Source organism: Rousettus aegyptiacus, unplaced genomic scaffold (assembly GCF_014176215.1).
Source record: "Rousettus aegyptiacus isolate mRouAeg1 unplaced genomic scaffold, mRouAeg1.p scaffold_m13_p_3, whole genome shotgun sequence".
In the NCBI taxonomy this organism is placed as follows: Eukaryota; Metazoa; Chordata; class Mammalia; order Chiroptera; family Pteropodidae; genus Rousettus; species Rousettus aegyptiacus.
In genome coordinates, this window is record NW_023416306.1 from 115,418,865 (window position 1) to 115,434,972 (window position 16,108).

The 16,108-nt window shown below is 49.6% G+C and overlaps 1 protein-coding gene across 2 annotated transcripts; it reads right to left on the reverse strand.

The window, feature by feature from the left end:
* Window positions 1–309: 309 nt before the first annotated feature.
* RPAP1 (RNA polymerase II associated protein 1) lies at window positions 310–15,073 on the reverse strand. Of its 2 annotated transcripts, none has more exons than XM_016152272.2 (25): window positions 14,887–15,073; window positions 13,904–14,158; window positions 13,467–13,615; window positions 13,109–13,198; window positions 12,517–12,637; window positions 11,691–11,912; window positions 10,646–10,825; window positions 9,519–9,634; window positions 9,152–9,250; window positions 8,394–8,495; window positions 8,014–8,181; window positions 7,588–7,770; window positions 7,336–7,470; window positions 7,072–7,242; window positions 6,402–6,559; window positions 5,803–5,958; window positions 5,464–5,653; window positions 4,904–5,013; window positions 4,462–4,657; window positions 4,118–4,270; window positions 3,879–4,021; window positions 2,480–3,236; window positions 1,156–1,332; window positions 948–1,007; window positions 310–836 (listed from the first exon to the last, which is right to left on the reverse strand). In XM_016152272.2, the coding sequence occupies exons 2-25, from the start codon at window positions 14,082–14,084 to the stop codon at window positions 684–686; spliced, it is 4,170 nt and encodes a 1,389-aa protein (XP_016007758.2). In that variant the 5' UTR covers window positions 14,085–14,158; window positions 14,887–15,073; the 3' UTR covers window positions 310–683. The 2 variants fall into 2 exon arrangements, with proteins under 2 accessions (XP_016007758.2, XP_016007757.2); XM_016152271.2 differs by lacking the exon at window positions 14,887–15,073 and adding an exon at window positions 14,683–14,802.
* Window positions 15,074–16,108: the final 1,035 nt, after the last annotated feature.

Below are 16,108 nucleotides of genomic sequence, written 5' to 3' on the forward strand. Positions count from 1 at the left end.
TTATGGAAATAAGGGATCATTAAAAGATAAATAAGGGACCATAGGAAATAAAGACCTCATTAAGGATACCTATACTTCAAAGAGACTACCAAGAGAGTCTTTCCCAAGTGCTTCCATTCCCAAGAGCATTGCCCTGGCCTGCCTCTACTCCAGAACTGGGATCCATATTTTAGTTGTGCCCAGATGTAAACTCAGTTTTCACCTCCCACTCATAATTCCTCCCCCATCTCTCTCATGCTTCTCTCCTTAGATAACCCAACCCTTCATATCAATCCTGAACTAACATATCTGAAATCAGTCCAAATCAGATTTCCAGGAGATAAAAAAAATCTGTTTATTTCAGTGCATAGCTTATAGCACTCCTATATCCTAGCCTGGAGTAGGGGTAGGGGGAGGAAAGAGGTGTACTTAGTTTGTCTTGTCCCCAAGAGGGGGTAAATAGCTAAGTCACTCTTCATTCCCAGCATAGACCCACAGGAGCCCCAGATCCTGAGCTCTAAATATTAGGATATAAAGGTAGGGCTTACCCTGCTCCAAAAAAAGCTCAAACAGCCTGATTCCAGGAAGGCAAGCCTTCTGCTCCTTTTGCCTCCTGCCCACCCTTAGAATACAAGCGCTGCTGTCTAGCCAGGTATCTGTTGGTGAACCCCTGGAGGATGTATCCATCTCTTCATTTGTAGCAGCTATACTAGGTCTCTGATGCCATTTTGGGGCATCCCTGAGGTCAGTCTCTGGAGGTACTGCTGACGCAGTGGGGGCAACTGAGGATACAGCTCAAAGCCCTCTGGGAGGGAAGAATTAGGAAGCTTATAGTGGAGGAGGTGCTGCTGGAGACCCTGCAAAGAGGGAAGAAACTTTATGAAGTGGGTAGTGAGATTCTGTTGAGGCCTCTGTCCCCCCGAGGCCCTCTATTTTCCCACCATCCCTCTAGGATGTGCCAACCGTACCTCATCTGCCAGCAGCCAAGTTTTCTGCAGCATGTTCCTGCGGGCAGCCTTTACCTGATCCTAGAGGCAGAAGAGGCAGAAGTGGCACTGGGCCAAGGCCTGGTACCCATCATTGGCCCTGCCTGGCCCTCACCTACTCTCCAGTTGGCCCAGAGACAGCTTAACTGCAGGCTCCCTTTCTCCCTCTAGAGATGGCGATTTAACTTACTGAGCTTTTTGGGTCCTGGGAGAAGATGAAGCTGTTGACATGAGCCACAGCCACGGCATAGAGCACTGGGCACCAGTGTGGACGGAGTGCACTAGTAACCAAAGCCCGGAAGTATAGCTGAAGGAGGTCCAGGTTGTCTTCAGGAGGCCGCGTGTAGCACTCTAGGGACACAGGCAACTGTGACAAGGAAGATGAGATATGCGGAGGGTGAGGGCTGGAATGTGTATCACCAGACAACAGGGTAGATAGTTAATGGTCACATGAGTCAAATCATGAGGGCAAAGGTTAGGTCCTGGACAGACGTCCTTCCCTATCACAAGGATCAAGGTTAAAGACTAAAGTGCTGGAAAACAGGGAAAACTGAGAAGCAGTTATAAATTTCTACATCCTACCGGGACTTGTTTAATCTACTTAAAATGAAAACTTTCAAAATGTCACGTTCAACTGCTCAATTATATTATCAAACCTTGCAAAAGTTCATGTTGTTTGAACTAACAATTCTCTTTCTAAAAAATTATTCTTAATTTCCTGCAGAAATTATTAAGAGAGAACTAGAAATAAAGTTGTCCAATAGTGTTTATCACAGTGCTACTTAAAATGGCAAAAAATCAGAAACAACTTTAATGCCCACTGAGGGGTTTTGTTAAAATAAAAATGGGTATACCTACAAAATGGATTACATAATAAACCATGATTTCTTGGAAATAAAATGTTAAATGAAGAAAACATTATGCAGTGATCTCAAATGTATAAAAATACATATGCACATAAAAAAGACTAGAAAAAGACATCAAAATGGTTACCATTGGACAGTGGGGTGATGGTTGACTCTAATGTTCTTTTTAATTCTCGAAAATATTTTATACTTTGGTTTTTTATATAAAATAGAACATATTTTATATACACATATTAAATGTATTTACATATTAAAATATTTATATTTTAAGTTTACCAAAATATAATATATATTATATTCAAAAACCGATCTTTAAAAAATAGCTCTTTACAGCTTATAAATTTAACTCAACCTGATATTCAGGGTCCTCTAGGACTTTATTAGCCGTGTTTCCAAGTTCCCAAACTGAAATATGTTCTAGACTGCTCCCTTTTCCCAACCTGCTATATTCATTCTTGCCTCTGAGCTTTTACTTATGCTGTTCCACTAGGTACGTTCTGTCCTTCCTCCTCAACAATCCAAATCTACTCGATCTTCAGTGCCCCTGATAAGAAACCTGAGGCCCACCAAAGCTCCCCACTCCTCAGGATTGTCCCCAAGACCCAGTACAGAATGCCCATGGTAGGCTCTGCTGGGCTGAGAAAGTACCTGAGTCAGAGGCAGGCCCAGAGCTCGCAAGGCTCCCACGTGCTCCCCAAAGAGGGCGAGGCGCAAGGTGACACTGAACCGCCGCTGCAGGGGAAGGAGTACCAGAGCCCCAAAGAGGTGGTCCCCAAAAGAGACAGCCTCAAAATGCTCCAGGAAGTTGGCATAGAGGTCAGGGAAAGACGTCAGGCCAGGAAGTGGGCAATCCAGGTTGAGATCTGGCAGGACTTCAGGCTGGCAGAGCCGGGCCAGGAGGGCTGCCACTAGATGTTGCACTGGGGTCTCCCGAAACAGTTCACTGTCTACCAGAAACACGCACATGAGCCGTGCCAGGCGGGCAGCAGGGGGCACAGCCCAGAGGGCCTGGGGGCGCCAGCTCTCCAGGACTAGCACCCACTGCAGGGCCCGCATGGCCGTGCCCACAGTGTCAGCAGCAGGGAACCCTGAGGGGGTGTCTGAGGACTGGTGATAGAGGTGAATCAATGGCAAGAAAGGCCAGTCGGTGGGCAGCAGTGGCTCCTTAGGCAAGGGGAGCAGTAGTGCTGGGACTCGTTGTAGCTCCCTTCGGTACAAGGCCTGAGAGGCTAGCAGGCTGGCTTGGGCCAGTGAGCAGTGGGTCAGGTAGCAGCTGCGGATGCTGGGGAGGTCCTGGCAGGCCTGAGCCAGCAGGGCCCCTCGCTCACACCCAGAGTCCCTGCTGCTTCCTAAGGATAGTCGGTCAGAGAAGTCAGCTGCCTCTGGACCCCCTGATGCTCTTTCCCTGTAACAGAACCCAAAAGCCAAAAATGAGAGCGGAAACCACAGCACCCAGAAGGTCATGCCAACCCTCCAGGGCTTCCCAGAGGTTCCTAGGTCCAATATTGCTCCTCCCTATTTCTCTAATAACTTTCCATGTAGAGTGTGTGGCAGGGTGATCACTTTATAAGGTATGTAAATATCTAATTACAATGTTGTACACCTGAAACTAATATTGTGTCAACTATAATTAAAATATAAATTAAAAAAAATACCTACCAGGTACTATAGATGTTAAAAAAAAAAAAAAAAAGTAATACCTACCTTATGGTACAGGTAAAATACTTAAAAAACATGGACAAATATTAAGGGACTACCAGACACAGAGTAAGCACTCAGTAACCATTAGCTATTTCGTATGTATAACTAGTTGACAAAGCATTTTTTAGCTATATGGTCACACTGAAATCTCATAATAATTCTCTAATATGGTTATCCTCATCCTCACTTTACTAATGAGAAAATGGAAGCTCAGACAGGTTAAGTGTAATTCATAGAAGAAAGAGAATTAAGTCCAGGTCTCCTGGCTCCAAATTCAGGACAGCTCTATCAACAATCACAGCAGCCTCTCAAAGAAGTGAGTTGATGCCACCAACTCTGGACTCACGGGAGGAACTCCAGCCTGAATATACAGCTCAGAAGTAGCTCATGGGCAAGGTGCTCGCTTCCAGGCAGCAGCCGGCTCAGCAGGGCCAAGGCCATGCTATGATGGAGGGCAGCATTGGTGGCTGGCACTGGCTGGAGTGTTGCCTGTGGACAGAAGGCAGGGGGCCAGGAATTTGAGAGGGGACGAAGAAAAGAGAAGTAAGGATGAGGGGGTAGAGGTGGGGGCTGGCGGATACCCACCATTCTCTGGGCCAGGGTGAGTGCCAAGTACTGCAGGTGGTACTCATGGCGCAGGGCCCACACAGAGAAGGGTGTGAGCTGCGGTGCAGCCATAGGAGCCACACACTGGAGGAAGTAGTTCTGAAGTCCTGGGGCAGCCAATACGGTAGCCAGCTGAGGAAAAGCAAACTTGTTCAGATCTAGAAGGTGACTTTGATCCCTTCTGGGGGTCCCCAGGTGGCTGCTCCCTCACCAGCCAAATTAAGAGAAATGGGTGCTGGCAGAAAGGCCACCCTCTCCCTTTCTTTCTGACTCCTGCCATCTTGGCCCCCTGCCTGGCCCCTAAACAGGTACCTAGGGCTCACCTGGCCACATAGCCCCTTGTGGATCCGGACCAGAGTGTTGAAAAAAGAAAGGAGGGCAGTGAGGACTGGGAAAGGTGAGGCTGAGCCAGCCAGACTGAGAGTGGGGCAGCCTCCTGTGCAGCCCAGTGACACGAGGCTGGAGAGAGCTTCGGGGGACGGAGCACAGGACTGCGGGTTGCAGAGAGGAGAGCAGCGCCTGGAAGCAGAATGGAGCAGCTGAGGGGGGCTCTAGCCTTATGTGTGCCAGCAAGAGGGACAGGCAGGGGCTTGGCTGTGCAGATCGGTGCCCACCTTCCTCAGAGCCCCCAACTGCTGCCTGCTAGGGAGTCAGGTTTCCCTCTGGCTGAGGGCTTCCACTTGGGATGGACCAATGAGCTAGATCCCGGAATCCTACAAGGAGAGAAACTGCTTCCTTTCTCAACTATACACACATAATACATACCCAAGGGAATTCCACAGGCTGTCCAAAGTGGGCTGGCTCAGCAGGGGCAGCAGCAGCTCCTCTGACAGGCGCTCCATGTCCTGAAGCCAATCCCCTGGGCATAAGCCTGGCTGGGGGACCAATGGGATCACTGAGCTAATAGCCCAGGGAACCTATTCTCCTCAACTCTCTGTACCCAGGCAAAGCCCACGGTTCCAAAAGCCCCGAAGAGTCAGTATTGGGAGGCTTCTGCCTTCTGACCCTTCTGGAGGGAGAGAAGACCCTGCAGTTGCTCTAGCACTAGTTGTCTGGGGTCCTGAGGGAGCATAAAGCCTTCAAGGAGGCTGAGATACTGCTTGGGGTTCTCAGGTCCCCACCAACATGGCTCTTTGGAAGCTCTATTGGGTATGTAGGTGGAAAGAGAATGAAAGGTAGGAGAGAAAAGGTGAAAGGTAGGAAAAAGTGGAAATGAGGAGGTAGGAGTGAAAAGTTAGAGACAGAGAGAGAGAGAAAGAGGATAGAGTGTTAAGATATAGGTGGGGCACCCAGGGCACAGTGGAAGGCAGGTAGGCAACACTCACCTGCTGGCTCCATGCCTGGTAGTAGGCATCGAGGAAGAGCAGGCAGGCGGTGGGCACTGGGCCCAGAGCATTCCACATCTTAGGTCTGGGCAGCAACTTCAAGGTCTGTTTTAGACATGGCTCCACGAGAGGCTGGAGCCCTGACACCTGTGTCCAAGTGATCAAGGAAGGGGTGGCCCCAGCAGAGTCACTACAGGAGTGCCAAAAGGGGGCAACAGTGAGGATCTGACTGCCTTGATTCCCCTTTGAGCTCTAGCCACCCTCTCCCTGGGGAGGAGCTCTCCTGCCTGTCCCAGAGCTCCTGGTAGGAGGTACCTGCCTGCAGTTCAGGGCTGTTACCTGAGTTTGGAGGCAGTGTCGCTGGCTGTCAGGGTCAGCTGGGTGAGAACAGTGAGCAATGAGGCTATCCGCTGCATGGACAGGGGCTGAGGAAGGTGGGTGCTGAGCTCCTTTGGCACGGCCTGCAGGGCCCGAATCAGCACTGGGTATAGCTCCCTGGGAAGAACAATTACTGCCTTTCAGTGTGTAAAAGAGAAATGGAGATAAAACACACAGGGCAAAGCCCACCCCAGGGCTCTGCAGTCTGTTTAAGGACCATTAGCAAGGAAAAACCCCAGGGCTAGGTACTGATGGTAGGCTTCAAGAGGGAAAGAAGACTGGGAGTTGAAGGGAAGGAGGGAGCCCTTCTAGGCTTCCCAAAGAAGAATTTAAATATGACTTATACCAAAGCTGTTGTGCAGAATGTAATTAATCCAGCTTTGTTCCACTCTCTCCTGGCTGGTCCTGACCTCCAAGTCCTCTTCATTACTCCCAGAATCCCCTTTTCCTCATTCTCAATCTCCCTCCAAGCTTGAAGCCTGAAGCAAGGCTGTCATCAAGTTAGGCCACAGTTCAGAACTGGAAGGGTCTGCCAGGAAGCCTACCTTGTCTCTACTCACCTGTAAAGGTTACCACCCTGGCCATAGGAGGCAGCCACAGCCCACAGACGAAAGGCCTCAGTATTCAGCATCTCAGCTTCCTCTGGGGGCAACGCCAGTTCCTGAGGAGCCTCAGCTATAAAGCGGCACAGCCGGCTCCGGAGATCAAAGCTGCTCAACTGAGGATGAACAGAGTCTAGGAATCGAGGTCATCTTGCAGGCCCAAGTAATCTCAGGTCCTCTCACTACAGTGATTGGCTCAACTCAGCCCTGTTCCAGGCCCCACTGGTACCACAGAATCATAACTCTGGGCCAGGGTGAAACTGTCCTCCATGCCTCTCTCCTCCTCTTCTACTTTTTAGCAAGCACTTGGTGGGCACCTTTTCTAGGGCTACTTGGCTATGGGTGATGGGTGCCCATCTGTATGTGGCTCTTCTGGTCTGTGTCCACAGAACAGGGAGCCCCCCCTTTGTAACAAGAACAGAGTAGGCCTACAGGATTCACTAGGCTCCAGGTCACTAGGTTCGTGATTGGTGGTTTTCATTGCATTTCTAAGCAACTGGATCAGAGACACAGATGAAGATGTCATGAGTGGGCCATCCAGAGTCCAGGAGCCATGCTTAGCCTCCAACTCAACACTGTTTCAAGGCCCCCCACCTCCACCCAGCCCCTTGCTCTGTATCCTCCTCACCAGCCGGGCAGCAATATTCCTGCCAGCTGAGGCAAGGACACGAAGTAGTTTCATGGCAGCAGCACAGGGCACTTTGTGTAGACTGGAGGTAGGCCCCGCCCCAATGGGGGACCAGCTGGTGGGCAAGAACTCTCGAACTATGGTCTCTATCAGCCGAGGGCACTCCAGAACCTGTGGGGGACAAGAGGAAGAGAGGTAGGGAGGCGAGGGTCAAGACCAGGCCCAGCTAAAGCCTTCCCCCACTCCCTGCCTCCTCTTTCTCACCCGTGTGGCTGACTCCAGGGAATGCCGGGCCAGGCGAATGAGCATGGCCAGGATGTCAAGGACCACAGAAGGTCCTGGGCAGGTCACCTCCAGAATATAGCGCAGCCGAGGAAGCAGGTTGGTGGCCAGAAGCCCCTGAGGATCAGAGAAATAAATCCACTGCCAAAGGCAGCTAGGCTTTGATGACCCTTCTTGCCCAACGAGTGCTTGCCCTTGAGGTCGAGACACATGCAGTTGTCCCAGCATCTTCACCTTAATGACGTCATATCGGGCCAAGTCAGATGGAAGCCGGTTTCCTTCCTCAGGGCTCTTTCTTTTTGTCTTTTCTGTTGAGTGCTCTTCGTCCTCATCCTCATCTTCCTTGTCCTCCTGGCTGGGCATCAGAGGAAACACCAAAGCTCCATGATACCAGGAGAAGGTGCTGTCAAGGAGCTCCTGCCAGAGGAAAGAGAATGGGGTGGGAAGGAGGGGTCAGGCCAGGAAGTAGGTCCAGGAGAGCAGAATCACCCACAAAGAACAAAAAGGCAAGGCTCCATGCTTTGGGGTCTTTAGGAAAAGAGGGTGACATTCTCATCCCATGTTCTGCTCTGCCTTGAAAAGCCTTTACAATGTGGGCATGCCCAGCAGGAGGAGCAGGGACCCTCATGTCTCAAAGCCCCATTCCTATCCATATTGTACCTCATCTCCAGGAGCCACCAGCAGAGCCCGAAGAGCCCAGACAGCAGCTGCAATGACCCCATCCACTCTGTCATCCAGGGAGAAGCGCAGCAGGAAGAGGAAACCAGCATCCAAAAGGAGGTGTAAGACACTGCCCACTAATTGGCCACCAAACTCACCAGCCTGAGCCTGGGAGGCAGGAGGATAAAACCTTGTAGGAGGAAGTTATAGTCTTTGTCCTAAACCCTTCACTTGCCCACCTATGGCCCTGGGTTTATCTCATCCCCCGTCTGACCCACAGACAGCTGGTGTATGGGCTGGTGATCTAGAGTGAAAAGGGCAGGAAGTAAGACTAAGGTTGAGAGGTGAGATGTGAGGGTAGGCAGGACAAAACCACTTACCCTGCCGATGACCTGGGCCAACACGTGCAGTGCTAGTGCTCTCTGCTGGGACACCTGGCTGCGTGTCAGGTGGAACAGCTCCTGCAGGGAGTACCCTGCTCTCTGGGGTAGGAACAAAAAATCAGAAAGGGCCAAGACACAGGGAGCACCCCTCAACATAAATGCAGCAACCCTTATGTAGAGGTGGGACCTGCAAAAGTTATGTGGTCTCAGTGGGTAGGCAGAGTTTACCCTGGAATACAGGGTAAGGAAGTTCCTGGAATAGGCTTCAGGAGCTGAGCCCTGGAGGTTCTTGAGTGCAGCAGAATGGTGTGGCAGGAATGAGGGAAGCAGGAACAGACTGTGGAAGGACCGTTTTGCAGGGCTAAGGAGCCAAGACCTTATTCTGTGAGCAGAAAGGAGCAACAAAACTTTCTCAGGCAAAGCGTGGCCCAAGCTGGGCCAGAGGGAATCAGCATGGCAGCCCCATGAGGAATGGGATGGAACAGCATGACAGAGCAAGACAGAGAGATAGAGCAGGCAAAAGGGAACAAGGCTCTTATCTAGGAAACATAAAGGGGAGGTGAGATAGGACTGGCAAGTTCTGGCAACTGATTAGAAAGTGAGGGAACAAGGAGAAAGATTTTGAACCTAAGAACCAGAATGGACAGAAAGGCCATACAGAAAGAGCATACAGGAGGTTGAAGGCATCTGACCAGAGGTCCTTTTCCACATGGTTGTTAAAAGCTGCCCAGTCTTCCCTGAGCCCCATGCCTCACCTCTGCCTCCTCTCCATGGTGGTGCAGTCCCAGATGGGTGGGTAGGTCCACATCAGGGGCCAGTAGTTCTCCTTGAAGACTGAATCGGGCCTGCATCCTCTAATGAGAAGAGAAAGAGGACTATGGGCTAGGGACAGTACCAACTTCCCCACACCCATTCTTTACCTTAAATCCAAGGCCTCTCAGGGCTTAGGTCCTACCTCTGACTAGAAATGGGGCTCCTCTGGCCTATGGTGCCAGAAGGGTGAGTGCAAAGGAGAGATATTTCTCAAGCCCAGCGAAGAAAAAAAAGCCTGAGTTCTAGGTACAAAGCCACAGCCCCACTCCCACCCCATTCCACCCCTGTAGGCCAGCTGGCCCTCCTCACCTCCTGCATCTGCTGCCGCTGGAGTGGGGGCAGGTCCTGGGTCCAATAAAGCTTCTCTAGCTCAACAGTGTCCATGTGTAGCCATTCCTTGTGTGGGGTAACAGGCAGTGCCAGAGCTGGGGAGATAGAAGCAGAGTACTATTTACTAAGGAGATCAACTCATTGACCCACTGAGGTCCCAGCCATCACCCAGCAGCAGCCACATCCACCTCTGCCCAGGAGTCTGGCAGACTCTGTTTTTGGTTATGTCTAAATGGCATGACCCAGGGGCTGGAACTCCTGGGAATTGGGCAAATGTCTCATATATGGTAGAACACACCCAGTCCCTAGCTCCAGCCCCTTTCAGACCCCAAGGATTTGTTGGGAAGGGAGAAAGAGGAAAAGATAAGGAAGAGAAGAGAAATGGAGCAGAGGAGGAATGGAGGACCACACATATCAGGTAAAACAATTCTCCACTGCCAAGGACTGACCTCCTAAAGGAGCAGGAGAGTGGAAACAATGAGGGGGTGGCCATACTGCTTAGCGGGGTGTACAAAACACACACCCAGAACATCTTCTTGCTTCCTCATCCCAACCCCTACCCAAACTGCTTAGCTGGCCTGGAGCTCTTCCAAGGGCAAGAGGTTCCTGGCTCTCGTAATTCGATTTCTTCTTTTGTCAATGACTAATAAAATAATCAGGTTCCTGGAAAATGAGTGCTTCCATTGGCCTCTCTGCTTCAGGTCTGGCATGTTCATACAACTTGCGTCAGACTCTTGTCCCATCACTGTGGCCCTGCCATCTTCCTCCCAACATCGAGAGCAGAGGCAGAAAACTCTGGGATGGATGGAGCCACAGCTGGGGCAGCTATTGCAAAGGCAGAGGGAAGATGATCTGCCAGGAGAGAGGGCCATTTGGCTACCACACACTCCTACTTATTTCCAGGGAAGGGGGAGATGGAGCAATAAGAGGACAAGAAAACAGAAAGCATGTGCAGGAAGGACATACACATCAGCAAAAGAAGACTGATTTTAAGGCGATAACAACATCCACAGAGAAGATTCTCTGTTTTCTCATCTGCCAGGCCCAGGAGAACTAATACTTTCTTCTACTTTGATTTCTAAAAAGATGTCCCTCTAACTCCAAACCTGGGGCTCCTGGTTCCAGCTCATCTTCCTGCCTGGACTCGCTGGCAGAAGTTGTCATAATGGGCTCCTCTCCAGTGACCTCTGGAGAGGGTCCTCTAGGCCTCTGTTCCTTGGTGGCCATTTGTTCTGTTTTCTCATGGGTGCAGCTGCGAGATCTCAAGAAGGCAACCAAGCTGGGATCTAGAAGAGAAGGTAGAGGGGAGAGAGGGCGAGGACAGATCCTCCCTAGCCTCCTCTAGACCTGAAACCTGCTGAATATTGCCTGCCTGTGGTTGCCAAGGCCAAGACAGGCCACTTCCCAGCATTTGCCTGAGCCCCGTGGACTCTCTTGGGGCCTCAATGGCCTATATCTGTCACTGGGACCTGTCTGCCCACCCTTGCCTCCACCCTTCACAGTCCCCTGGCCCAGGTTTATGCTCATCCCTGTGCTTGGCTCCAGGTCAGAGGCCCAAAGTTAAGTGGCTATGGAATAAATGAATGAATACTGACTAGGGTGAAAGACAAAGAATTTAAGGAACAATTTCTCTCACTCTCAGCTAATTTACTTGTGCACATATATTTAATAAAAACCTAATATATGCTATGCTCTATATAGGTGTTAGGTATACAGTTTAGCACAAGATTGACTTGGTACTACTGTTCTGGTGAATAGGAACTAGGAGGGAGGTAGTGTGTCGTAAAGTACATTGCAGCCATACTAGAGATTACTATAATACTATGCCTGTTACACTAAGATAGTATAGTACATACAGCAGAATGGTTAAGAGTAGGGCTTGTGAAACCACACAGACTTGGGTTTACACCTCATCCCCAGATGTGTGACCTGGGGAAGAATTTCTTAAAATTTTGAGCCTCAGTTCCCACCCTCCCCGTCCCCAAAATTAAATGATGTTAGTACCAGCTACCTCACAGGAACAGTTTGGGGACAGAATGAAATAATGCATTAAAGTACTCAGCACAACACCTGATACTCAGAGTAAACCTTCTTCAATAAGTGGCAGTCCCTTACTAGCCTGGTCTCAGCTGGAAAGCCAGGTACCCATACCAAGATGAGCCAGCAACCGCTGTTGTTCCTGCAGAATCTCCTCAGGAGTCATGGCTTGCAGTCTTGCTATGTTCTCTTCATGGATAGTCTGGGCTTCCTTCTCAGCCTCCTGGCCCCTGAGCCCCTTCCCTGTGACCAGATGGGGTCCCTGGAAGCTCTGGCTGCCCCATGGAACCTGGTAGTCCTGCTCCCTAGGTAAGAGTGACTCACAGGTCACAGTACCTGAAAGAAGAGTATAATCAGTTTCATCACCTCATACTAACTGGGCTTTCTGGCCCTCTTTTCTAATCCCATTAGCCCTGGAAGACAGAAGGAGGCCCCAGAACTTTCCCAGACACAGTGGAGACCGTCCCCCACCCCTAATAAGTTGGGTTGGGATGGTAACCTCTACACGCCAACCCACTCATTCTTCCCCTTGAACTTACATAAAAAGTTTCCCTTAGAAACATCCTACTTTCTGACTCTCCTCTTAGATGTTCAGGTAGCTGTCTGCCTCTAGGGCCTGCCCCCAGCTATTCTGCTAGTAATTTGTATCTTTAAAGGAATTTTGGCTTCTATCTTTATTTTATAGTCTCCGCCAGACACTTCTATACTCTTCCCTTCTCCTAAGGTTGAGTCATGCCTTGCCCTCTTCCTATACCTAAGACCGATATGTGGAGCCGAGCCACCCATGCTCAATACTCTAAGTGGGAATATGGGACAGCTTTCTCTTTAGATGGCTCAAATGCACTTCATATCTGAGGCTGGGAACATGTCTATCCAAAGATGACTCTATGATCGTGTATTACGAAAAGGCCAAGCTCATGACTTTTCAACCTCAGCTCACCCTCTGGTGGGTCCAGGGTAGACACAACTTCTCTAACCGGTGGGACTCTAGCTTCAGACACTTTCCTCGCTGCAATTTCCTGGGCAAAGATGCTTCTCTTACCGCATGTTGCTGGCTTCCCCTATGGGGCAAAAAGAAAACCCAGATGATTGATATACTCATCACCTCATTCTTGTTCTCAATCTCTTTATACTAAGGTCACTCGAACAAAGAAATAAAGTGGATTTGCTTAATATCCAAGGATCACAACCCTAGTCCTCAGAAGAAGCAGAGCACTACAGGAGCACAGGTCTTAACAGTCTAACAGATCTGGGTTGGATTTCGGGTTTCTCTATTAGATATGTGGTATTGGACAAGTTATCTATCTCTTGGGGGGGTCTCAGATTCCTCATCTGAAAAAATGGGGATAATGATACCTACCATACACAGTTATTATAAGGATTAAATGAAGTAATGCATATAAAGTGCTTAGTATGGTGCTGCTTTAACAACAGAATTGCTTATCATTATTAAGATTACCTACCTGGGGAAGATGCACCACAAGGCTCACCCAACTATACCCTAAGCACCATCTAAAGTTACTCCTACATACCTGTCTCCCTTGTGAGCGATGGAATACAGGAGGGAATGCAACACCACTGGGCACAGGCAGATTCACAGCCGCTGAACTTGTGTCTCGTTCCTGAAGCAACAAAGCACAAAGTGGTGGTGATAAAGAGATTTCCCTAGATAGAGCCTATCTCACTAGCCCAGGTTCTATATTACTAGAACCTCACTCTAGGGAGTGATAAACCCACCTTGCTTTTTAGGGCATAGTAATTCTAAACCAGCCCCCAACCTGACTTCAGGGAGATAAAGTCTTATCTTTCTGAATCACTATTCATAAAGCTCACCAACCCCACCCTTGCTGCCCTAGGATGACTGGTCCCATTCAGCCAGGTGAGACGCACAATAATCTTAGTCAAAACAGCAGTGATGTGCTGATCATGCCTGTTCAGCCTCTCTTCAGGGTCCTCATGTTCAGCCAGGAGATGGCCAGGGCTGGGCCTGGCTCTTTTCGGGGGAGCAGGAACCAAAGCTGGGGGCAAATCTGAGAGATCTGAGGAAGAAAAAAATCCAGATCTGAAGATATTCATACCTTCCCAGGAAGAGACTGAAGGTTAGGGAGAAGCCAAAGAAAGAAAAGCAGCTACTTTGGGGCCCTGACTCAAGCTATATCAACTTCGGCAAGATCTTTAACATCTTTGAGCCTGCAAAATGGGCCTGCAGCAACAGAGGCTATGAAGTGTCTGAAATAATGGCATGGCAGAATCTAGCCACATTAGGATAGAGAAGGGGACCCTGAGGTTGTACTCTTCTTCTCAGCCAAACACCCGCAACCACTCACTGTCCAGCATCACCACATCACGATGATCCTGCCGCAGAGGCTGGTCTGGATTAGCACTGCCACCTCTTCTACTTCCTTTCTTCACCAACTGTACCGCTGGGGTTGCACCAGCTGCCAGAAACTGACTCTGGAACTGTAGCAGGTCCACCTCAGACTCCCCTGGCTTTGGCCTTGACAGCATTGTGACACTCCAGCTGCCTCCCCAGTGTGACTTTCCAGCACTGCTTCGGTGTGGGGACACCCTCTCATTCACCCCTAAAAGCAATAAAGAAGATGGACCCTCTGTAGTTGAACCCTGGTTCTTTTTATCATGCATCAAAAAAACCTCTTTTTCTTTGGGTTCATGCCAACCCATTTCTTCCCATTTCATACATTGCCATTTCCGCCCTGGTGTCATCAGTCTAGAGACAATATTTACTGTCAACTTAGGTTGTTTACAACCTGCGAATGATAAAAACTCAGGAATGACCAAAGGGGAACTAAGGAAAATGCCATCAGGAGCCAGACAGATAAATGAGTCATATCAGGTAATAGTGGTTCTGTATCAACCTGGAGAGAAGGTGCCTGGGCTAAGACTATTGAATTACTGAAAACCTTGGCTGTAAAAGACCGATATATAAAAATCACTTGTATTTCTATATACTAACAAAGGACGATTAGAAAATGAAATTAGGAAAACAATTCCACTTACAATAGCATCAAAAAGAATAAAATACTTAAGAATAAGTTTCACCAAAGAAGTGCAAAACTTGGTCTACATCATACCACCCCCAACGCGCCCGATCTCGTCTGATGTCGGAGGCTAACCAGGGTCGGGTCTGGTTAGTACTTGGATGGGAGGAGTACAAGACTTGTACACTATCTGGTCCCTCAAGGGCTCTGTGGTCTCCTGCGCTCCTGGACCACCCGCGTCAGCACAGAGAAATCTTGAGTCCCAGCTTATGCTGCTCCGGGATGGGCGGCTGTCCCCGGGATCTCCTCACCCGAGGGGCTGAGGCCACTCCTGTGCAGTCCAAGAGCACTCGGGCAGGCTCCGACAAAGGAACTGGATACCCTGCACGACAGTCGTCCACCGGTAACTGATGAAGTCTGTCTCTCCAGCCAAGCCACCTACTTGTTCTAGCACCGCCCGGGCGCCGCCATCTTGCCCTGCAGGGGCCGCGCTTCCGCCGCCACCAGATTTGAGTTTCCGCCCCGCAGCCGGGCCCCGCCTCCCCGGGTGTGGCTTAGTCCACGCCGGGGCTCGCCCGCTTGGCCTTCGGAGCCAGTGAGTGCGAAGGTACTCCACCACGTGAGTTCTACGCCGACATTCAGAACACTTGTCCTTCGGATGTACAGCAGGCACAGGCGGTTCTAAACATACAACATCCAGACGTCCCTCTGCACTCACCAGCCGGGTTAACCATATCTTACACCCGCACCCAAACTGCCTCAATGGTGGTGGTAGGAGAAAAGAAAGCAGCCTCACTGCCTGCAAGGTGATCCTTTTCGTGAGCATCCTTCCTTTGTTCATGCTAGTGCCCCTTATTGGAAATCCTCCCTATTTTCCCTTCCACCCTTACCCCCAAAGTCTTTCTCTTCTTTTGAGGCCTTGCTGGAGTCAACTCTAAAACCTTGGCCAACCAGGCCAACTCACTGAACTTTCCTTGGAATCTTCTACTTGTACCACTTGTGTGGCTTGTTGGGAACACTATCAACTATATTACTAGTTACCTTTTCCTGTTTCCTTGAATAGATGGTGGGGCACCAGGTCATCAGGACTTTTTTGCATCCATAATGTTCAGCACCCAGCATATTGCCATGCACGTAGGACCTTAGTAGATCATTGCTTTGTTGAAGGCTGTCTTAGGGCAGTGGTTCTCAAACTTTAGCAAGCACATGGAGGGCTTGTTAAAACAGACTACTGGGTCTCACCCTCAGAGTTTCTGATTCAGTAGATGTCGAACAGGACCCAAGAATTTGCATTTCCAACAAGTTTCCATGCATTCTATAGAATCCTTCTTTAGTTCCTCTTAATCGCAACTGCAGCAGTAAATTTCAGTTACCAGGATTTAGCCAGCTTTGGGGTCCAACATTTGATCAGATGTTATGGGAAGTGAGAGAAGGGAACTAGAGCCAAAAATGCAGGAAGAATGACAGTAGAAAATCATTGTTTGCAACCGATGATATAATCACTCCAGGCACTGATCGTCAATGATCAATAAA

Excerpts from the sequence above, each read along its gene's own strand:
- RPAP1 (XM_016152272.2), bottom strand. The coding sequence starts at position 14,084 with ATGCTGTCAAGGCCAAAGCCAGGGGAGTCTGAGGTGGACCTGCTACAG. Across the intron at positions 12,638-13,108 it reads ATCGCTCACAAGGGAGACAG|GGGAAGCCAGCAACATGCGG; the intron begins GTATGTAGGAGT and ends TTTGCCCCATAG. Across the intron at positions 7,243-7,335 it reads CCCTGGAGTCAGCCACACGG|GTTCTGGAGTGCCCTCGGCT; the intron begins GTGAGAAAGAGG and ends TGTCCCCCACAG.